The 24,795-nt window shown below is 36.5% G+C and overlaps 1 protein-coding gene across 3 annotated transcripts in view; it reads left to right on the forward strand.

Annotated features, from left to right (window-relative positions):
• The window catches only part of LOC131070419 (psbP domain-containing protein 1, chloroplastic), a 36,655-nt gene extending 14,295 nt beyond the window's left edge, over positions 1-22,360 (forward strand). The window contains exons 2-4 of one of the 3 annotated variants that reach the window (XM_058005929.2): positions 3,283-3,322; positions 21,075-21,677; positions 21,960-22,360. In XM_058005929.2, the coding sequence (XP_057861912.1) occupies positions 21,081-21,677; positions 21,960-22,181 (819 nt within the window). In that variant the 5' untranslated portion in view covers positions 3,283-3,322; positions 21,075-21,080 and the 3' untranslated portion in view covers positions 22,182-22,360. Of the gene's footprint in view, positions 1-3,282; positions 3,348-21,074; positions 21,678-21,959 lie in introns of all 3 variants that reach the window. The other 2 variants (XM_058005927.2, XM_058005928.2) reach the window with 2 other exon arrangements.
• Positions 22,361-24,795: the final 2,435 nt, after the last annotated feature.

Raw genomic sequence — 24,795 nt, forward strand, 5'->3', positions numbered from 1 at the left:
AGTCCAGCATCATTGAGGATGACCACCTCCAGTCCAGCATCATCAAGGACGACCACTTCCAGCCCAGCATCATCAAGGACGACCTCTTCCAGTCCAGCATTTGAAGGAAAGGTACACCATCCATCCTGCACATCAAAGACAAAGGAGGTTAAAGCAAGGGTCCGTTGAAGAAGCCAATAGTTTCAGAAGAGTTAATTAAAGCTAGCTTCTCAACATCATCAAATTGAACATCAACCAAGTTACAAGTGTCAGGCAAGGTGGCGTCCCAGTCATCACTCCTCCATGTTGGGTTGATCCACCTCAGCGTGTCCAGGTTCAATGTACCTGACTCATCAAAGATGACACAAACTTCGATGTACCTACCTTGGTTATCCATTGGTCGAATATTCCAAAGAGGACATGTGTCCAAATAATGCAATTTTTTCATTGGCCAGAATTGAGTTTGTTGTAACAAACCTTAATTAGGGTTTTTATTGTAAAATCTCGGCCATTGATCTCAAATTGATCTGGGCCATTGAATTGTATTGTGAGCGCTATATAAGCCCCGGCTCCTCATTTGTAAAGGCTAATAGTTAGTCAGGAGTTAGAAGGTGAATAGTTAGAAATAGTGAATAAGTCAGTTAATAGTATAGCAATTAGAGTAGAATAGAAAGAGAAGGCAAAGGTTGTTGCCAAGATGTTGTTGTAAAAGGCTTGTAAAACTTCATTGAAGAAATGGTGAAATCTATGGGTCGATTCAACAATTTGCATGGTCTCTATACTTCTCAGATTTGATTTCATGTTATTAGATGAGTGGAAGAAATGTGTTTGATTGATGGTGAAATTTGTATATCCATACTACTAGCAGTTTGTTGATTGCAGACTTGCCTTGTGTAGTGAACTGGAATCATTCAGCTTAAGCTTAACTTCAATTGTCGCTTCTTCACTGATATGCATCAACCTGATGGTGTCTACGCCTGTAGCGATGATCTGAACATCATAAAGCTTTCCTCCGAAGATCGCACTAATCTTGTGGAGATGGTCCTGGGATGTCAAAACAAGACTTAGTTAGAATTTCATCAAAGATCAATCATTGCTCCTACATTCTTAGTGTCAGAATTAGATCCTTCCCTCACCCTCATCCTTTTTTCCTTTTTAAAAAAAAAATCTAGGCTAGTGAAATCCTGTGTTCCAGCAATATTCAAAGCAAATCAGACGTTTAGTCATCAAGTGTAAGTCCCCTTGTGATTCCAGCAAAATCACATCATACCACAGAGAGCTTATCCACGAGTAGAGAACCTACATACAAGAACCTTAGAGTTTCCTCGACTGATCCTTCGGCGAGATCTTCAGCAGTCGGGAAACTTTGCTCAAGAGAGGATAAGGTACCTTTAGGTATTTTATTCTGTGTTCGCATGTGCATGAAAAACACATCAACACTATTCCATCTATATATGTTCATCCAAATCTTGATGTAAAATTTTTATTATAATATCTAGCTGCTCTAACTCAAGATGAATTACTGCGACTAGTGCTAAATTGCTAATATAACCTGAATAGAAACACACTTAACAATTGGTGAAATTTTTTCATGAAAATTAATACTTATCTTTTGAGAATACCCTTTTGCTACCAATCTTGTTTTGTACCTTTCAACTTTATCATCAACACCCTTCCTTAGTTTGTAGACCCATTTGCAACCAACAACTTTCCTACCCTTTGGGAGTTCTACTAGATCCCATGTTTTATTCTTCTTTGAGGCATCTATTTCTTCTTTCATTGCTATTTTCCATTTAGACAACTAGGTTCCCCATCATTAGAAATCAAAGTAATAGATAAAACATAATCATCATACCTTTTAGGAAGATTTCTGACCCGTGTAGATCTTGTTAGAGATGGTTGTGGTATTTCCACATTTTCTTGGTATGTGTCTTTGTAGGATTGATTGGCCAATTGAATGCCTAGTGGCCAAATTCTTTGCTCCAAAAGATCATTGTTAGTCATTTATTAAAGTTTGGGATTTTGAAGATTAGAAGTGAACATACATAGTTATGTGCATTGTCACACACGTCTCTATTCATTTGTGAGCTATTGTACAATATCATGTAATCTCTTAGGATACACTTCTATATTCCATGCCTTATTGGAGATGTCCATGCATCTTTTCGTTTGCCTATGTGTTGTTGCATGGGTAGCATGGGGTCAAGGGACAAACTAGCATTGCTGTGCACTACCATCTAGGTTTCTATGCCATTGAGTTTTTGTCTCATTGATCTTTTACCATCACATGATAGTTTGGAGTTGTTTGTGCATGTTTTCATACATTTTAAATGTGGCTACGTGAGTGAACTTGCCAACTTGCTCATCATTGAGAGTGGGTTTCTGAGTTACTTTTCTTAGTGGGTGCACTTTGTTTTATGCTGAAGGTGATGCCAGCTTGCTCTATGATCCCAAGGATATCATTGAAGAAACAAATGAAGGGGCTATAATATATGGATAAATCATTCAACAATGTACTATGATTCAAAAGAGGAAGAAATAATAAAAATTGCTTTGCCATATCTAGCATTTCGGTTGAGGTGCTTTTGGAGTTTGGGGTAAGGTCACCCAAAGCATCACAACCTGCCACAATGCTAGAGTACAATATGACCTTTATAAATGGCTGTCATGGAAACATTGAACAAGGAGTAGTTTAAAAAAAAACCTTTATAGCCAAGGGTGGTATGTGAATGAGGAATCTATTTTGAGTAAGAGTTAACAAGTTGAAGGAAGATCGAACAGCTGCTTGTAGTTGGTTGAAAACTGACTTGTAGGTTGAAAGATTGTCATAAGGCTTAGAAGCCTGAATGTAAAGTTGAATGACTAGATCTAATTTCATTTTAAAGGATTTGTTAGTAGATATTGTTCCAAGTAACTCCATGTTTCTGTTATGCATGAATGTTCTTTAATTTTGCTTTCTCCAATGTGATTGGTTCTATCAACTAAGGCTGTGAGTTTGGACATCGCTTAGATGGGACCTCCATGCTTAGACACATCAAAACAGCACCTCACTGTCCTTGAAATGTGGAGAAATACTGCTCAAAGGTGGCAAATGTGACCTTTTTGACTTTTATAGCACAATTCATTGTTTGAAATTGTCTGATTTGTGCACATTTTTGTTGGTATATTACCCAATTAACTTTTGTCTATCATTTACAAAGATTTTATCATGAAGATGGCTTTCCAGTCATATTTGAACATTTTTAACCTGGAAAATCTCCAGCTCTGATATGTGACAAAAATTACTTTTCGTAATTTTTGTAGGGTGATTTGCAGCTGTTAGTGATTGCACAAAATTTGCAAGGTGTGTTAACCCATATATAGTGAATGTAAGTAACTAAATATTGGTCCCTTCGACATATTATTCAAAGGATTAACATGTCTGATGATGGCCTGCTAGTAATTTCTTTAACAGTTTTTATGCTAGAAGTTTGGCAGTTCACTCAATAACCAGTTTTACATCCCTTGGAATATTTTGGACATTGTAGTAGTTTTCTATTCTTTGATTTCTTATTGTTCAATGATATATTGATATCATGCTTGTGGTTTAGATGAGATTTGATGCAATGAATAAAGGTTTTATAGAGCAATACCCACCAATCCTAGTTGTGAAAATTTAAATTATTAATGGTGAGTAGGATGCAACTTTTACATCCTGTACTCATCTTCAACAATGTAAGAGCTGTTTTGAAAGTTATCGGGCTTTCCAAATAATTGGTAATGTAATTAGTAGTCCCAGGGGCATACAACTTCAAGCTAAAATTTCTGGGCATCTCTCAAAGACAATGCAATTTGAGAGAATTTTGGCCTATGTATAACTTTTGTCTATGGCATCTGTTTTGGACAAATCTGTAGTTGATTTCTAAGTTTCTAGGTATGCTGAACTAATGGATGAGGCTTTTATGAGGTCTAAATAAATAAGAATTGAGTTCTCAGAAATGACCTCCTTGGGAAGCATGAAAGCACAGAACACGATTAAGTATTGCATATACACATTTTGAATGCTTCATATGTGAACTTGCATGATATTGTTATGAATGTTTCTGAAACAAAATTGTAGTTGATATTTTACCTTGTATACATTTTTATTAAAGCTATTAACTAGTAGCATAGGAATGGTGCTACAATGGCAAAATTGTCTAAATCAGCAGCAAATTACTTCAAATCTGTAATGTAGTTTTTCCTTCATATCCCCTAATATGTAAATAAGAGTAATATCTATGAATTTGCTTCGAGCATCTTGCTCATCCTATACCTTGTTTCCAAAATTTGGCCTTTGCTGTTGAAAGATCCTTTTTGGTCGCCTCCTAAGCATGGAAATAAGCCTTTGAGATTCTATGCTTTCTTTGTACTAACTATTGACTAAATCAAATTATAAAGAAATATAGAATAGAAAACTTAAACAAATTTGATCTACAACAGAAAGTACAAGAGCTGCGAAATGACAAGTTTCAATGGAAACGTTACATATTGTTAGTTTACATATTTGTCTTCCCAAAATCACAATTAAAATGACTCCTCTGTACCCAATATGGAAGACAAATAAGAAGCTAACAGTTGGAGAAATTGCTTATTGGATAAGCAATTTTCCTCTGAATTTTAGAGGTACAGCTCCCCTTATGATATAATTTGATTTTTCTGGGGTATGCTTTTAACCAAAAAGCAAGAAAGACAAACTAACACCCATACAATTTATAAATGAATGTGTAACAAAGATAAATGACACAAAGTTCATTCACCCAACACCCACAAAAAAGATCAAGAAAAACAACAGCAGTCCCTTTGGATGGAATGGAGATTTGAGACTCAAAGTTCTTATAATAATCACAACGACAATCTAATATTACAGATAATTGTTCATTAGTGATTGCAAATTACAAAAAAAATGACAATCAAAAGGAATTATACATGAACGCAAAGTTTCAGAAATTTTGTTTAGTTTGCTAAACAAAATAAGAGAGTACAAAGACTCTATGCTTTTGTGCAAAGATCATCCTTCCAAAAGAAAAATACTGCTATCTCCCCTTTCTACAAGAAATTAGACAATAAAATTCCTAGAAATTACTTCTGATTGAGTCTCACTCATGCATCAAAGTACAAGGGGTGTCAGAAAATCTGGATCCTCACTCATTATTTTTTTTTACATATTTATATCTTTTCCTTTCCCCCCTTTAGTTTCTGTAACTGATTTTTTTAAATGACAATCCGTTTCTTTAAAAAGATGAAAAGTCTTTTTCTTTAAATAAAATAAATTTTCCTCCAAAGTCTATAGCCTTTATTCCCTGCCTTTTGGCTTTTCTGTTGTGCTCTATACTTTCCTCTTTTTTTAAAAAAAAGGCTAGAATTTTTTTATTTTTTGCAAATCAAGAATTCAGATTTTTTTTTTTTGGTCCCTTTGGACTGTCGGCAAATCGGGGAACTTTGGAACTTTGGAATCTTGGAGCTCTTTGAAGTCGGCAAATCAGAAATTTTTGGAACTCAGGAACACTGGAACCATTAAAGTCGGTAAATCGGGAATTTTTGGAACTAAGGAACATTGGAACCATTAAAGTTGGTAAATTGGGAATTTTTGGAACTCAAGAACACTGGATCCATTAAAGTTGGCAAATTGGGAATTTTCAGAACTCGGGATCACTGGAACCATTAAAGTTGGCAAATTAGAAATTTTTGGAATTATGGAACCCAAAAACTTAACAAAGGCCAACTTTGAGCTTAAGACTTAGCAAAAATTATGGGAAGAATTTTGCAAATAAAGGACATAATGTGGAGAAGGCTTAACTCAAAAGAGAAGACAAAATTTTTCAAATTTTGGGGTAACATACAAGAAATGCATAACGAAACTTGTGCACCCAGAACACAAAGATTTGAACTCTGTAAAGGGACTGGGAAGGCTGAGATGATGCTGTAGTGAAATTTTTGGTTCTAAATAGAGGAATTTTGCAAATTAGACATTGCAAAAGTTTCAAGGGGCTCAACTACTTGCAAGGGGCACTGCAATTATGTCGGGGTTCATAGCTACCTGCAGGGGGTGCTAGTGTTCCAACCTTTGAAGCTATTGGAATTTGTAGGATTTGTTCATTTTCTTTTTGTGGGCCCTCCTTTGCTTGCAGAGTGCACATGTTTGCTCTTGACAGTGAGAAATCTTGAACTCCATGTGGGGAACAAGGGGAAAAGTATGTGTTGTAAAGGAGACTGCCTCAATCAGTCCCCTATTTGGTCTATTTCAAATTTTCAACATCCACAAAGCACTATAAAATTTTTGGGTGTATGAAAACCTATTGATAAAATGTGAAATATTTGCGTTCAAAATTAGAAAGAAACCCTAGCTGGTGAATCCAAGCATGAGTGATGTGTGTGATACTGGAAGTCAAACAAGGAGATGGGGATCGAAAATGGGATGCAAGCAAGGGGACTTGGATGGAAAAAAAGTTGCAGATTTATAGGGACAAGGGTTTTGAGATGTGATTCCAGGGGAAAAGGGAAAAGGGGGTCTATAGCTTCCAATGAGGGAAAATAAAGGGATGAAACTATGAGAGAGTGAATGGGGAGGAAAATTAGACAACAATTATCTTTAATAATAATATGCTATGGTAGAGTCCCAATTTTGCAATCTGCAGATGTGTAACTTGTTGCCCTGCTCTCTCTAACTAAGTTTCTCACTTATGTATTGGAGGAGAGAAGTGGTAGTAAGTTTATTAATGGCGTGTTCTTTGTTATATTATGAATTTATGAATGAATATCTTGAAAAGGGATTTAAAACAATTTCGCACCAAGTTTAAAAAAAAGTTACCACAGAAAATTGTAGTAAGAATTAAGGCATGAAAAGGTGGGCAACTTTACCTTTTCAAATTTGAACATAAACTCACTTGCATTGGGGTAGTGCAGGTTTTCTTCAAGGGTCAAGAGTCCAAACTTCTAAGGTTAATAGGTGTGATGCTTCTAAGACTAAGCTTGCTTGCGTCATCTTTCTATGATTAGGCAAATGGCCAGAATTAGGTGAAATGGTCCAAAAAACACTCTAGGGGAGTGGACACCAAAATGAGTGCAGAAATGTAAGACCGAGATTGCAAAGTAGCTGGTTTCCCATCTTATAGTGTAGTGTCCCTAGGGTTTGGTATTAGGAATCAATATAATGTCTATTTTTATGGTCTTTCTGGTATCTCTGAAAACTCCAATTTCTTGGAGAGTGCCTGCCTTTTCGAAATGTGTAATGTCCCTACTAAGATATTTCAACAAACTTGCAAATTTTTCGACTTAAGCATTTCTGATCTATTTACTCATAGCAGCTGCAACTAACTCACAAATTTATTAATATAATCACAAAAACTTTACATTCATTCAGTTTCATCAGGACATTTTAGCAAACAATTGTCATACAACCCATATTCTTAGAAATCCCTCATATTGTTGCTAGTATATAAATTCAAGAATTATAATGAACATTTGGCCAACAGTTGACACTTAAACATTTTGTCAAGCACATCGTATGTAACTGAAACTTACAATAAATGAATACCCAGAATGCTGCTACAGCAGGAAAAAGAGCAATGGCTGTCAAACCAGAGGTATGGCTATACAAAAAAGTAAAAACTGTTCTTCCCTCCTTCCAATCTGCCATGTCCTCTATAGTGGTGTTTAATCTTCTACACAATTGCTGTTGATTAATATATCAGATTGTATGACAGACATAATGAGTGGAAAATGTGTCCAAAAGATTCCCAATCCTGATATGGTTTGCTACTGTAATGAGATGACTGGAAAAGCTGAGATTACTGCTGGTAATGGTTGATGAATAGGGTTCTAACTCTGTTGCAATATCCTCCAAAGGTATCTCATTGTGTATACCCTAGGGGGCTGGTGGTTATATGTTGAAAACCCTTATCATGAGCATCAATCTCTTCCTATACAATTCCCACACCTTTCTTTGTCTTGTAAGGCTTGCTGACTAAAATATGGCCAGCAATATAAGTTGTATGCAGGTGATTTCTTTTGATTAACTCTCAATAATCTATTTGCAACTATATTGGAAAGCAAATAAAGCAAACCTGGAAATGCAACTCTTCAATGCAAATATCCACAAATCTCATAGCATTCAACACATTGACAACCTTTGTATGAAATTGCTCCAATGGATGTTGAGGGTTTTTGTCCACCAATATCTTTAGTACACAGGTGATTTCTGGATGAGATCACTCTAAATGGCTAGAAGGGTTTTTGTTCACAATACCATTCTCACCGTTGGGTTTTTGTCCTAGGCATAGAGGATGAGAACAGAGTTCAATCTTTCATGAAAAGAGAATTTGATAATGAACAATGGACCCAACCTCTTGCCCAAGCTCTCCTTAAATAGCTTTTTTGCTGTTTTTTTCCAAAAAAGTGCCTTTTGCTTTTTCACTGCTTTTTTTGATAAAAACTCTTTTTTGCTTTTTTGTTACATTTTTGAAAAAGAACATTTTTCCTTTTTTTTTCACTGAATTATTTTTTTCTTTTTTCCCCAAGCCACTTTATTAAATAAAATAATTAATTAAATAAAGTCACTCAAGTGTAGACAACTTAATTAATAATTAATAATTAAATTATTTCCTGCACAACTGCCAAAGTTAAAAAAATAATAAAATGGACAAGATATGAATTTTGACCAGACCAAAAAATTCTTAAGCTCTTAAGTCTTGGGATATCAATTAAATTAATAATATGAAAATTGGTGTTTTCCAAAAATAGCTAACTTCTCCAAGTTGTGTGGAGAGCGTCCAAAATGTTGAAATTGCATATAGAAAGTATCATTGGATTCATCTCAATTTCATGAACTCATTACCTATTTCAGAATTCCTTAACGTTAAAGTTGGCATCCTCCAAGAATTTAGGAAGTTTCCAAGAATGTTGGAATGAACTGAAAAGAGACAAAATGATGGAATTTCAATCGTACCAATGAATTCAGGAATTCAAGGCCTGTCCCATTTTACTTTCCATATGTAGTTCAAACATTCTAGAAGCATTTCACATTTCTTGGAGAGAAATATTGTTTTTGGAAAGTGCCAATCTTCATTAAGATTGATGTGCTACAAACTGAAGGTTATATTGGCATCGACAAATGCACAATTGGCTTACTTTAGTATTTATTTTTCACAGCTGGGTGGTTGTTCAGAAATAGAATTGTTTTTAATTATAAAGTGACTCATATGGTTTGAAAGTAAATCAAAATAAAAGCTACTTTATAAGGAGATAAAATATAAGTTTTTTAGAAAGTTATTAAATGGCCAAAAAATAGAACTTCTAGAAAGATCCCAAAAAGGGGTTTAATATTGAGGTTGTGAGGAGATATTTCTATATTTTGGATATTCTTGGCATTTGGTATTTTCTTGAAACCCCAGTTGGGGAATTAAGTAGTTTTTTACAGCCTTGGAATAAAAACCCTATGGTGAGGATTGATTTTGGGGAAAGAATTCTCCAGTGTTCCACGGGCGTTGGGGACGGGTTTCCGGGAGGGGGGGACCAAGGGCCTAAGTTTGGGAACGGCAGGGGGCCTAAGTTTGGGAACGGCAGGGGGGTGGCGGTGGGGTGGTGCTGATATATTTATACATATACATATAGTACTTGAAAAACTAGTTTTGAAAAGATGTATGACAGTATAACAGTATAAGAATTACATTTCAAATGAAACTATAGGAAATTTGAAATACTAAATCTAAATACCAAGATTTCTTTAATGCTAACTGCTAAATAAAATTTGGACAAATGAAATTGTCAAATTGGAGATTTCTATTATATCGAAAATGGAAAATATGAATACTTGATGCCGTTGCAAAGTCTATAAAGATGATTACATGATTCATCATTACAATGAGTAGCCAAATACAAATACTAATAGCAATAGCATTACAAAAGAGACTAGAGTCAAAGACAAAATGCCAAAATGTAAATGACAAAACTCAAAATGTAGCTAATGGAGGCCTCTAATCATCTGCGAACTCCTCACTGGAATTGTTGGACTCGTGAAGATCAAGATCCCTCAAGCTCACACCAACCAGCCTTGCATCTGAAGTGGTAGGATCATCCTCATCAATCTGTGAAGGCTCCTCTAGCTCTACACCCCATTGTGCCACTGGACTCTCCTTGTACACAAGTGTCTTGCTGTCCATGAGACGCAAAGCACTGTGTACAACCACGAGCTTCTCTGCTCTCTTAGAGGTAAGTCTGTTCCTCTTAAGAGAGTGGATGAAGCTATATGTAGACCAGTTCCTCTCAGCAGCTGAAGAACTGGAAATCTGGGATAGCAGACAGTTGGCTAGAGTGGTGGTCAAAGATTTCGGGCCATGACGATTCCACCACAAAAGTGGGTCCTCCTATGCCATAGTTTCTATATCCATCTTTGCCTCATTTGAATAAACTCTAAGAGTGGCAAATCTTCCCCACTCAGTGCGAATTGTGCCGGCATCTCTGTAATCAAACATCTTCTCTGTGCACCTAAAGAAACCCGCCTTCACTTCATCATCCTGAATCGGTGTCACTCTACTCGGTCTAGCCTTGTATCACTTAGGATTCAAGGCAAAGGCAGCCATATGCAAAGGAGTGTTCAACATGCATTTGTGTTGAATGATAGGCCGGATTTTCTCATTGTAGAATGCTAGAGAGGGTCCTTCACTCGCATAGCAGCCCTCATCTGGTCAAGCATAGAGTCAATGCACTCATACACCTCTCCAAGGTTAGGTGCATCCCCATCCCCATATCTGATCACCTGGAATACTGGAGAAATGATGGAGACAATGTATTTTGCATCAGCCCAAAACACATCACTCTTCACTATCTCCTTCATCCTTCTCCCCTACTCTGTTTTGGCCTTAGCCCACCTATTCCACTCATTAGTCATAACCATGAGTTGCAATGCCTCTTGCAACTCAATCATTCTCTCCAAGAGAATGAAATAGGATGCGTATCTGGTCTCAACTGGTTTCAAGAACTCCTTCGCGAAGGTCCTGAAGAGTGCAAGTGAAGTGTGGTGGTTGTAGATAAACATCTGCACATCTCTGGCATCGGTGACCACTCCTCTAATCCAATCAATCTTCCCCATGTCCTTGAGTGCATTGTTCATGGCATGCACACAACATGGGGTCCACCAAATGTGTTTATAGGCTGCCTCAATGAGTCTCCCTGTTGCTCTACACACATGGGCTGCATCTGTCACTACTTGGACCACATTGTGTGGCCCGACCTCCTCAATAGCCTCCTTAAGGACCTGAAACTAAAAATCAGCATCTTTGCGATGCCCTGTACAATCAATTGCTCTAAGGAAGTATGGGTCCTTTGCACATGTGACCATGATGTTGATGAGTGGATGATGGCTAATGTCCGTCCACCCATCCATAACTATGCTGCACCCCGATGCTACCCAACATGCCTTCATCTTCTCCATTGAAATATTGATCTTGGAATAGCACTTCTTAAGATCGAGGTCCTCATTTTTGTCTCACCTGGTGGCACATAAGATGTTCCTCCCTTCGCCACCATAGCCATCATCTCTCTATAATAAGGAAACCGTGTAACATGAAATGGAATGCCATTGGCAAAGAAGAACTTGCCAATGAATTCATCTATCTCATCTCTTAGCTGCACATTAAACATATCAGCAATGGGGTTACTCTGTGCTGTCTGCAACCTACGTTTCCCTACCTTGGCGGCACCAGAAGTGGAGGTGGATGGAGATCCAAACATCATTCCTCCCGTCTGCGAAGCATGAGAAGTATGTGGCGGATTCAAGGGCTGCCCTAGCAGACAAAGTAGTAGGCATTGAAATATTTGTGTCATCTAGAACTCCCCAAAGCTTGTTAAACTCAATTCTGTACTTAATATTTTTAGCTTCCTCCAAAAACTTACAATGTCTCACACCTTTTCCTGTCCAAAAAAGAAAGTGTGCATTCACCCTATTGATGCTACCAAACCATTCAGTGTCACAAATGTTGCACTTCCACTTCCTTGTTCCCCCACCTGAATGTGATGTGCCTTGTACTGATATTCTTGAAGCAAACTGTTTGAGAGGAGACTTAGGATCAAAAGGATCCCTAGCATACGGTGCCAACAACTCTGGAGGGCAACCTGTACTAGCTGGTGCACTCGCCATAGAACTAGATTGGGCTCTAGGATCAGCCCCATGGTCACCCCCCTCATTTTCAAGTTCAAATTCTTAATCATTCTCACTATGAGAATGGATTTCCATCTCATCCTCACTCATGTCTTGGGAGCTCATTGTGAAATTGACATTGCATTTCACAAAATAAAAATAAAAATAAAATTAAAATCAGCCTAGTTTAACAAATAAATTTATTTTCCTATTCATCTCAAAATCAGATTTGATGTTGAATCTTGAGGGCAAAATCTCAAAATCAGATTTGATGTTGAATTCATCATTTTGCCCTCAAGATTCACCATCAAATATGATTTTGGGATGAATAGGAAAAAACATAAAAAATTTAAAGCTAAACAAACAAAGAACCAAAAATGACATTGAAAATCAGAAAATAAAACCAAAAAAACAAGACCTACCTTGTGCTTGAAAAATCTCTCCAAAATGTAGTAGAATCTTCTTCCTCTTCTTGCTTCTTCCCACTCCTATCACACTTGCAATCACTTTTCTCACTCCAATGAGTCTTCTACAAGCTTTTCCTCCTCTTCAACTTGCTAGAAAAAATATTAGTCTTTCAAAATGAGAGTGAAATCAACAAAAAACATGGTTTTGTGTTGTTTTGGGGGAAAGGGTGGGGTTCACGTCCAATTAAAGTAACCCCCCAACCCCCAAAAATGTCTTTTTTTTTCAATTTTAATTTTAAAATTTGCATTTGACGTGGAGCAACGGGAGATGTTTGGGCGTCTCCTTGCCCCTCGAGAAACGCTTCCGCGTCTCCCAAGGAGACTTGAGGACGTCCCCACGTCTCCATGTCTCTGGCGGCGCTTTGGTGGCGGTGGCAGGGGACGTCGCGTCCCCATCCCAGAGACATCCCTGTCTCCGAGACGCGGCCAAAAGGGGTGGGGGACACGTCCCCGTGGAACGCTGGAATTCTCCCTAATGAATGTATGGCGTATTCACATAAAATTCATAGTTGAGCTAAATGTTTGAAAAAAAAGAGATTGTACTAAATTTCACATCTTTCTAGGTTTAGGAGATTTGCAAGTAAGAAATTTAGAGAAGTTTGCAAACAAATATAAATTTGTAAGAAAAGATGTCCCATTGAGCAGGTTGTACCATTTGATTGCTATATCTGAGACAATGGTTGCCACTTTCATATATAATCAATGTTACACCGAGTTTCTAGGACGGGGATGGTAGGGGACAGGGGGATGGGTTTCCAGGACAAGAAGTTTTTTTGCCAATTTTGGGGATGGCTATATAAAATCTTGGGAAAATTTAAAATATATGGGGAAATTTGAAATGTTCATCTGAAAACATGGATAAAGTATGCATATATACATCATATTCATATGAAAACACAGATATAGCATACATATGAAAACATTTTAGAACCTTAAGTTTTAAGTTTTAGCATACAACATTTGTGTTCAAAATTCATTGTCAATATTCAATATGCATTCATAATTGAGAATTCATTGTCAATACTCAGTATGCATTCATAAGTCAAAATTCATTGTCAATATGCATGTGATATTAAAAAAGTAACATACAAAATGCCCAAAGGCTACATTGCTACCATATAGTTTCATTTTCGATTATGATATGAAAATACAAAAAAACAAAGTACACTGCTGCTCCTAATCTGCAGCTCCTAACACTGCATAAAAATTAGAGTCCTCTGAGTATCTACCACTGCCATGGTCCATGTCCACCTCACCCAATGGAATCCCAACGAATCCCTCTGGTTTCTCCTCATCAACTTGGGTCATGTCTTTAGGATTAACATCCCATTGTAGATTCAACCTCTTTTTTCTTCTATCTTGCTGCTCCTCTTCTTTCAATGGTTGCTTGCTTCAAACCCTCTTGCAGCTCCACTTTTTTTTCCTCTCATACAAATGATCAAATGAGTCAAAATCTTTTACCTAATGACTTTTAGGGCAACCTAGGAGGTAGGGGCCCACAAAATAATTAAAAAATGCCTTTTTTTACAACTTGAATGTATTTTTTTTTAAAGTCTCCTTGACGCCGGGGACATCTGGCCGTCCCCGGGACAGTTGGGGGACGTCCCTGACCGTCCTTGGGATGGCCAAATGCCCCTGATGCAAGGGGACAATGTTTCCGAAAAAGGGGACACTGTTTCTGATTTAGGGCAGAAAGGGGGACATCGCCTAGCCGTCCCCAAGTCCTTGAAACATCCCCGAGGTGCCCCCGGTATGGGAATGGGGTTTTTCAGAACGAGAGATGCATCCCCGAGTTTCCTTGTATATAATATGTTTGTCACATTGGTAATTGTGGATGCTATAAGTGAGAAAGAATTATATTGAAGGATTTATATTTTTTTTATTCATTTCCAATCGCACCAACTTTAAGAAAAATGCAAAAGTAAAAAATTAAAAAAAATTCTGTATTATTATAGCTGCATCTTTTAGAGGGATGTTTGTGGATAACCAGGTTGCAATAGTTGTTTTCTAGCAAGATACAGGTTGCACAGTTGATTGTTGGGTGCGAAATATTGGAGGGTTCATTTTATTTAGACTCCATCCATACTTGAAATGAATACAGGTTGCAATTTTTAGAGGGAAGGATGTACTAAATGCGAGTCGTGTGTTAAGGAGGCCACATGGTAAGTAGCAACCCACATAGATATCCGTGCTAGGGTTAACAGAGGAAGCACATCGCTTTACAAAGAAACAACATCCAGTTTTATAGTTGTGTGAGGGTTAAGAGGGGAAAAGCATCCAGTATTAATGTTTTTTTATCTCCATGAATTTATTAGGAGTCATTAGTGATTTAGGTGCCAATTTGGGAACACAGTTAGACTCTAATATTGATCAAACAGAGGTTGTCAAGCTGATTAAAGGGAAACACGCAGTTCAAAATGTACAACAATTGTTGGCGCTTGAAGGTTACACCAACCTTTGTTGCCAAATTAAGGTTAGAAACTTTTACCTTTGTAAATTGCAGCCAAAAGTGAATGTTTAGTTGTATTGAATTCAATTTGTTAAAAATTGCTTAATTTTATATCATTGTATAAAAGGTTTTCTATCCATTTTTTTAGGTAAAATAAGTGCACAAAACAAGAATATATTTAGTAAAATTATTCAGTATGGAGTATATAGTTTTATGTTGACCTTTGTCATTCATTGTTGAAACTCTGGCAGAAAATAACTAGAAGCTACAGATCTAGGACAACAATTAGATGATGGCAACTTGACTCTTCAAATACACCTAGATAAATGAAACCAATCGTTGTTAAAAATTGTAGTTGATAGCAGCCTCACATCACAATTCATAATGGAACCATAGTCAACATTTTGCTATTTATTTCAGTTCATAGACAATTTAACATAAATCTTCAAATTAAATGGATTTCATAGTTGATAATAGTTTGATTAATAATTGATCCTAGATCTGAATGATAACAGGGTTTTGGAACCAATCTCTGGTAGTTGATTGTTAGGAAAAGAATACAAGATTTGAATGTGACTAGCAAAGCAATCTTGGCTTGTTAATTAGCCTTAAAATGAAACTCTTGCCTCTATGATTTGACCTTCCTGGGTGCTGACCGCTTGGGAAAATCAAAGGATTTTTCTTCTATGGCTAGAATCCCCCTTGGTGTGACTTGAGGCATGAGAGTCTTTAGGGCTTAGTTTGACCTTGCACCCATCTGGTCGCACTGGCTGAGATTTGCAGATTGAACTTGTTTTCTAGGAAATAAAGGTAGGTGCTTGACATGCGTTGATGGTACCCTAGGGCTTGGATCGGCTCAAGAAAATCCTTCTCATTTAAATATGATTACTTCCTAATGGAGGTTTTCTCTTGCAACAGTTTCCCCTCAACAACCTTTTGAAATTGCAGCACCTAAGTGTGGATTTGTTCTTGACTGAGCCATGATTATGAGGGATAAACACCCCATAGGTTTGATAAATTGCACTGTTACAGTGATCCAAACTATGCTAAATCTCTTGGATGAAGCTTGAGTATTGAAGTTTGCACCTCAATGATCAGTTCTTGGTTTTTTGAAAGAATCTTGTGTTGATGTGGGCACACATCTGTTGATCTCATTGTTGGTTTTGCCAAATTTGCAATCAAGAATAGGGCTTGTGATGAAAAAATTGAAATCAGATAGACCCTAAGGTGCAGGGTCTAAGTCTCCTCTCAAACAATTTGCAACAAAATTGTCGGGTAGGTCTGGGACATCTGGGGGCACGAGGTTGTGGAAGTGCCACTTTTGTACACTTGAATTTTATGACAGCATTACTAGAGTTAACACCCACCTTCATATCCAAGGAAAAAGATCGGAAGCATGTGAATTTTTGGAGAGACTAGAAACCTGAAATACAAAGTTGAGATATATAAGCTATGGGTTGTTACTAATGAGAATGCAACTGCACCTATGTATGCTTCTTTGTCTCATCAGCCACAAGTTCATTAGAGCCAGTCACATGGTTCTACTTACACTTTGCAGAGGAGAGTAGTGGAGATGTTAGATTCTTATTTAGGGGCCTGTGTACGATAGGCTAGGGGGTAACACAAATTGGCAAGTGATGCTCGTAACCCCATAGTTGATTTATTCCATGTGCAGTACAAGGATGATATAGACGATGCCAAATTCTTCTTTGCCAATGGCATTCCATTTCATGTGACTCGATCTCATCATAAGGAGATGATGGTGATGGTAGCAAGGGCAGGTCCATCATATGTGTCACCAGGGGAGACAAAATTGAGGACCATGATCTTGGATAAGAACTATTCCAAGATAAACATGTTAATGGAGAAAATGAAGGAATGTTGGGTGCAAAGTGGATGGAGTATAGTTATGGATGGGTGGACAAACATTAGGCATTGTCCACTCATCAATATCATGGTTGCATGTATAGAGGGCCCATATTTTCTTAAGGCAGTTGATTGTTTAGGGCATTGTAAAGATGCTGAATTTTAGTTTCAGATCCTCAAGGATGCTATTGAGGAGGTTGGGCCACAAAATGTGGTCCAAGTAGTGAGAGTTGCGTCCCATGTGGGCAAAGCTACTGGGAAATTAGTTGAGGCAGCTTATAGACATATTTGGTTGGCTCATTGTGTGCAAGCCATGAATAATGCACTCAAGGACATGGGAAAGATTGAGTGGATCAAAGTAGCGGTCAATGATGCTAGAGATTTGTAGATGTTTATCTACAACCACCACACTTCACATGTACTCTTTAGGAGCTTCTCTAAGGAGTCCTTGAAACTTGTTGAGACTAGATGTGCATCCTATTTCATTCTCTTGGAGATAATGCTTGAGTTGCAAGAGGCATTGCAACTAATGGTTATTATAATAGAATGGAATTGGTGGTTCGAGTCCAAGATAGAAGTAGGATGTAGTGAAGAGTGATGCTTTTTGGGGTGATGCAAAATATATAGTCTCCATCATTTCTCTAGTTTTCCAGGTCATTAGGTATGGGGATGCCAATGCACCTAACCTTGGAGAGGTGTATGAGTGCATTGATACTATGCTTGACATGAGGGTTGTCGTGTGAGAGGACCCCACATTAGCATTCTAGAATGAGCACATTTAGCCAATCATTCATTAGAGATGGGAGAAGCTCAACGCTCCCTCACACATGGCTGCCTATACATTGAATTTGAATTGGTACAAGCATAGCCCTAGTAGAGTTACTTCCATATAGGATGCTTAGGTGAAGAGAGGGTTCTTTAGGGCCATTGAGAAGATGTATGATCCTGTAGAGGCCAACATCATTTGTATTGATTGGACAAAATTTGCCACTCTTAGGGGTTATTTTGAGGTGGCCAAGATGGATGTGGCAACTATGGTATAGGGGGACCCAATTTTGTGGTGGAATTGCCATGGACCAATTTCTTTGACTGCCACTCTAGCCATTCGATTGCCATCTCAGGTTTCTAGTTCTTCAATTGTTGAGACAAATTCAAATTTGTCTACTTATAGCTTCATCCACTCTCTTAAGAAGAACAAACTTACCTCTAGGAGAGTAGAGAAGCTTGTGGTTGTACATAATACTTTGCGTCTTATTGTCTGCAAGAAACTTTAATACAAAGATTGTCCAGCAACATAGTGGGATGTAGAGCCAGAGGAGCTAGCATAGATTGATGAGGATGCTACAATTATAGAGGTAGGGCTGGTTGTTATTAGTTTGGCGGAGCTTGACCATGTGGAATCCAACATTTTAGTGATGAGGAGTTTGGGGATGATTAGAGGTATCACTTCACTACATTTTTTAATTTTGACATCATTGTACTCATTGTAATCATCTTTATTAATCTCGAATATAATATAAATTTCAAATTTGACATTTTCATTGTTCAATCTTCAATGTTAAATTGTTAATGTTGAATGTTTCACTTCAAATTTTAGTGCTATTCAAGTATTTTAATATTTAGTACTTAATATTTTAGTAATTTTACTAATTTGCCAAAGTTTCATTTGAAAATTCGAAATTGTAATTCTTATACATCTTTAAATAGCTATTGCTTCAAATATGTATATCAGCGCTGCCCCACTGCCATCCCCTCACCATCCCCAAATTCCGTCCCCACGTCCCCCCTGTCCCCTCGTTAGGTTACTTTGTGGAACTATGGAATCGTAGAGTTCTTTTTCCACTTACAATTTTTATATCTATTATTTTGGTATTTTATATTTAAATCTTTATTTAAATATATACATCTGAGGGTGGTGTTCAAAAACATCTTTATTAATGAGCTGCTGGAAACCAACCTAGTATGAGAGTGACATGACATAAAGCATCATGTATGGCCCTCACATATTATATATTTCAACTTCTACCTTGCATTTCTGTAGTTCCTACTCTTAGTGGGGCCATCTCTATGGCATCTGATCTTTCTTGCAATTTATCTCTCCACATGTTTGCAATATCATCAACTAACGCTGGCCCCTTCTACCGACTACGGTCTCCTTGAGCCATTTTGTGGCTTCATGGCTCAACTTTAACTCACTCTACAATTTAATTCTTCACAGTTTTCCTTCATTACTATCCAGTTCCCACAGCTTTGCAAAAGATTCAACTTAATAAGACAAATTTGTACCTTTTTTTATGCCACATGATTGTATCTCCACTAAAAGTTCCTATAATAATATCATTTATGGTGGTGTTGGAGGGTTAAATAAACAACCATTAGTCACTTACCTGGGTTAGAGTGCAAAACAGAACATTGGAAATGTAGACTATAAATAAGAGAATGCATGAAAATGAAAATTTATGCAACTACTTAGACAAAAATATTTAAGTAAACTACACTTGTACCTTCCATCTGTAAAATCACAGCACACTCAGCACTCCTAATTTGATTTTTGGGCCTCTGATTATATCTCTTTCAAGCTATACTCAGTTCCTTGAAAGCCTTCATTGCTGTGCAACCTTCATACCATTGGGCTGAAAAAATGTTGATGGCTGAAAGGCTTTTTTCTCTGAGCTGGAATTCTAGGAATGCAAATGTTCCCATCTCTAACTCAAATAGAATGTTAAATACAAGATGATGTCTTTGTCATAATGTCTAACAACATTGAATAAACATAGCATCTTCGCAATAGAATGGCAAACACAAGATGATGTCTTCGTGATAAAACCAAATGAATTATAATGCGGTGTATTCATTGGGACAGCACATCAAGTACAATACGGTTTCCCTCTAGTGACACCACAACATGGCAATTTGGTATCTCTCACACAAGACTAAAAAGTATAACATGGTGTCTCTTTTGTGACAACATAATAACATGGCAGTGTGGTTCTATTTGATGACAATAAACAAGGTCTCCTTAGGATCTCTAAAATAATCAACTGCCAATAATGCATGATCTCCATCATGATGTTGTCTCTGCGAGACGCATAATGATCATATACATGCAATATCAATTTCTATTGCAACGGATGCAATCTGTTAACCTAAAGGAGTGGGAGGGTGGCATGCTATATGTTGGAAGTTCATCCTAACGATAGAAGGAAAAAACTTCAAATATAGTAGATTGAAGTAACTTGCAATAGTGAAACAATAAAACACATTATGGTCCTTAATTTGCACGATTTAAATGACAATGACTATTGAGAGAATCTTGTTTTATGATAACAGAATGTTTATCGATAAGGATACTCTAAAGAAATTTGAGTTTAGTTCTTTTTTCTTGATTCACTTCATTTTTAATATTGAATCATATTGTTTGCAAAGGCTTGGGATTGATTCATGATGATAAGCATGCTATTATGTTTAGAAACTAGTAACTTATTGGTGTAACCGTGAACAGTTCTGATTTGATGTGAGGAGCAATATTAGTTTGAAGAAAGTTGTTCATTATGCTGAACTTGATAAATGAAGTATTATTATGAATAGGAAACAAGAAACATGATATGCTAATTTATTGGTACCCCAAACAGCACCTACTCTACCTTATGCGTTTTGGGAAATAATGCATATGCTCTGTGTCAGTTTATTTGTCTTTCTTTAAACTAGAGTTTTTTCATCCTATTTTGAGAAGAGAACACTAGGGAAGAAATCATCCTATCTGTTTCTTTCTTTGCTCCCATAATGTTTAAGAGTTTTAAGAAACAAAGTAGCTTGGGATATGTGCCCATGCTTTTTGTTGTTTACAGGCAAATATACTGCAGAATTACCAGGGAAAAAATATACTCAAAAGGTTATTCAAATTGTTTAGTAAACGTGACACTGATTTCCTTTCCCACTCTGGGTCTTCCTTACATTAATTACTACTTATGAAAAACTTACGCATCTCTGTTAAAACAAATGACTATTTTTTCAACCAAGATTTGTCAAGTTTTTAGGTCTTACATGACATCATATTGTTGTTTTGGTTTGCTTTGGGATAAAATTTATAGCTAGCATTTGTAGCTTTTAAAAACTGTTGTTCTTCTGTCCTGATTAGTATTTGTGAACAATGGTGCAGAGACAAATGATTGCTATTATTGCACAAACGTCATGGCAACTTCCATGGGTAGGATTACATAATGCATGTCCAAGGAAGAGGCCAAAAATATCAATACCATCTTCAAAAACCTGTCACAATATTAGTGGTTCAACAACTTTGATGATTTCCTGTTGCGAGTCAAGCAAAGGAACTGCAATTACATTTTCCCGAAGGAATCTTCTTTCTTGTGCTTTGTTCTTCACTGTTTCATCCCATGTTGCCGTATGTGATCCTCATTTAGCAGAGGCTGTTCCTGGATACAGGGAGTATTCTGATAAATTTGATGGATATGCTTTCAAGTATCCTCTGAACTGGATTCAAGTTAGAGGTGCTAATGCAGATATATTCTTTAGGGATCCAGTGAATCTTGATGAAAATGTGTCTGTGGAAATTACTTCTCCCTCATCTTCCAGATTCAACAGTGTTGAAGATTTAGGCCCTCCCAAATCAGCAGGAGATAGAGTTCTCAAACAATATTTGACAGAATTTATGTCTACTAGACTCGGCGTACGGAGAGAATCAAATATTCTATCCACTTCCTCCAGAGTTGCTGATGATGGCAAGCTGTACTATGAAATAGAGGTATATGTTTGTGCAAATTTTAGATCTCTAATCTATTGTTGAAAATATGACCATTTTGAACCATTGTTTAACATTTCATTGTTTCAAATCTTATTTAGTTATTTTGACATTCATGGACAACATAACCTGTATAAGTATTATATGCTTTGTACCTATCAATGTGGAACTGAGCCTATGTTGCCTTGGGAGGTTATTCTCTGGATTTATTTTACTGCATGAGTGAGATTTTGCTTAATATGTTCTATGCTTCATCACTAATGTCGTTGACGTTGTTTGGTATAGGTAAATGTTAAATCATTTGCCAATTCCAACCAGCTGGCTGTCATGCCAGAGGACAGAATTCCTCAATTGGAGTGGGATAGGCGCTACCTTTCAGTATTGGGGGTAGAGAACAATTGTCTCTATGAATTGAGGCTGCAGACTCCTGAGAAGGTATTTGCGCAAGAAGAGAATGATCTACGTCAAGTAATGGATTCATTTCGGGTTGTTAAGATTTCAGACTGATTTTATGCCCCAATATTCTCTTTTGACCATTAACTATTTTATCATGCGATACCAACTCTATTGTAAGATGGTGAAATTTTTATTTTGATTTATGAAGGCCTATAAAGAAGGACGTGATTGCATACGTGGCAGTCTAACAATGGATCAATTTGGAAAAATGGAAGAGGCTGATTACACCATTCTTTGTCTCTTAATATTTTTCCTAATGTTTTTTATATCATAGACAGAATCAATGACCTAGAGCTTTATGCCTGTATGCATTTTTTATTCGTCAAGAGTTATATTTTCTGAAGTGACTATATAATCATTGCAAAAATACTTGATAATGCAGAATTGGTAAACTATAAATTACGTTTTTGTCCCATTATTTAGTTAATTGATATAGGGACATCAACCAACTTTTAAATTAAAAGTCTGTTGAAACCTTATTTTCTTGAACCATTAACCATAGAAAGTACTTTCATAGTCCCAGTTTCTTCATGCTTCTAGTGTACTATATTTCAAGAAACTTATGTTTCGAGGGAATCTCACATGACCAAGTTTTGATCTCCATTGGCAGCCTTCACCACAAGTTTAATCCATAAATATGGGACTTCTTGTCACTTGTGACCTACAAGTATTTGATTATAATTATTAATTGTTCAACCTTTCTTATCTTATATATGAAGCCTGTTTTAACTCTACAGTCATCATCTTTGTAGACAACACCTTTGCAGTCAAGCAGCAATCTAAAAGAATTATAGTTGTTTAAAAAAAAAAAGTGATTGGGATGTGGCAATTGCAATGGCTTGTTGGTGACAAACAGTTGAACATTGTTGATCGATACGGAGAATGAAAATGGAGGAACACAGTTGCCATAATTTGTTTATGTCTGAGTTGAACAGTTTGCTTCTGGGACCAAGGCAAAGTTACTTAAATATGGAGGATCATGATGGATAAATGTCCAATGTTGAACAAAGCAGGCCAATAGGAAAGTATGGAAGTACAAGATGTGCACACAAAGTGCATACACCTTGTACACCTTATCCTGGGGAGCAAAGGATTGAGATATATTTGTAGGGAAAATAAGTGAAACGCTAAGGGTTCATTTGAGGTCCCTACAATAAATACAAAGAGTTATAGTATCATAACAGGTAACATTAAATGTGCAAATAAAAGAGGGGGATAGGAGATTGCTTTGTTAATTCATGTGTTTTGGTTGATTAATGAGTGGTGATTGATATGGATCGAGTATTGGATTTGAGATTATGAAGGTATACAAATTGTTTAGATACACATTTTTGATTTTCAACGATTCAAGCGAGATTTTCTGCTCTGATTGTGTCTTGCTGGGAGGATCCTAACCTCTATACTTGCAAAAATGAGAAATTGGTTTGCCTTAATGTGATATCTGAATATAAAATATAATGTTGATAAACCTCGTAAGAGTGTACTATGTAATGAATGAAGTTCTAGGATTACTTGTTTTTAGTTAGACCCTTTGTTTATCTATGTAGACATCTAAAATTAACCATATCTTAAATTATGTTTAGCATTATTGCAATAATTAAATAATCTCATTCACAAATTCTTTTATTCACCCCACTATTTAAATCCATATCACTGAGTATTTCAAATAATTAAAAAAAAAATCATTTTCACCCTATTATGAAATTGAATTAAATAGATCTATTTTTCACCCACTTAAATACATAAATAAAATTTATATAAGTTATCTTTCAATATATAAATAAATATTTTCACATTATCCATCCATAATAACTAAATAAACATAAATCACTTATATCTTAACCATCATTTTAACCAATAAAGTCTCCATTGCTTGCTAAAATCAAATATCATTAGATTAGAGGGCCATTTTTAGGTAATTCAATGGCTTAAGGGCATATCAATTAATCTTCACCATCCATCCATAATTAAATCTCAACCATTCACATCATCACTCAAGCACCTATAAATCAAGCTCTTATTCCTTCATCATAGATACAAGATGTACATAAAAAACAAGATCAAGCATACAATATACATTCATGCATACACAAGGCAATCAATAACACAAATAAGAGGACACAAGGAATCAAGGACATGGAGGGTATGCGCTAGTGAAATCCTAGTTCCAAGAATAACTACATCTATCACATCCATGAGCAAATCCATCTAACAAAGAGGCCTTTTGTTTGGCAAGTGAAGGCAAGAATCATTTGGTTTGGTCTTCTTCATGGTCAATTTGAAGAAATTTTGTTTGATTTTAAAGAAGAATTTAATATTATTTTAATTTGTTTTGTATTTTGTTTTAGAATTAGCATGGCTAGTGGAACACCTTGGTCCTTGATTGATTTTGGTTGTACAAGATGTTTTGTAGGTTGGTTTTGTAGATTTTTTTGACCTTTTTTTAGATCTGTGTCTACGACTTGTGTCATGGCTCTTTGCTAAATCTTTAACATTTGTCTAGTTGTCAACATTTGTGTTTTTTGCTAGCTATGGTTTTGTAGGTGTTTGACATTCGTGCTCCATCAATGGTGTCTACATTCAATTGCCGATATGAGTTTTCTAATTGTCCCTTTGTATGTTTCAGCATCTTTGCGTAATTAGTGGTGTTTGCATCTAATCAACA

This window comes from Cryptomeria japonica, chromosome 3, assembly GCF_030272615.1.
Source record: "Cryptomeria japonica chromosome 3, Sugi_1.0, whole genome shotgun sequence".
In the NCBI taxonomy this organism is placed as follows: domain Eukaryota; kingdom Viridiplantae; phylum Streptophyta; class Pinopsida; order Cupressales; family Cupressaceae; genus Cryptomeria; species Cryptomeria japonica.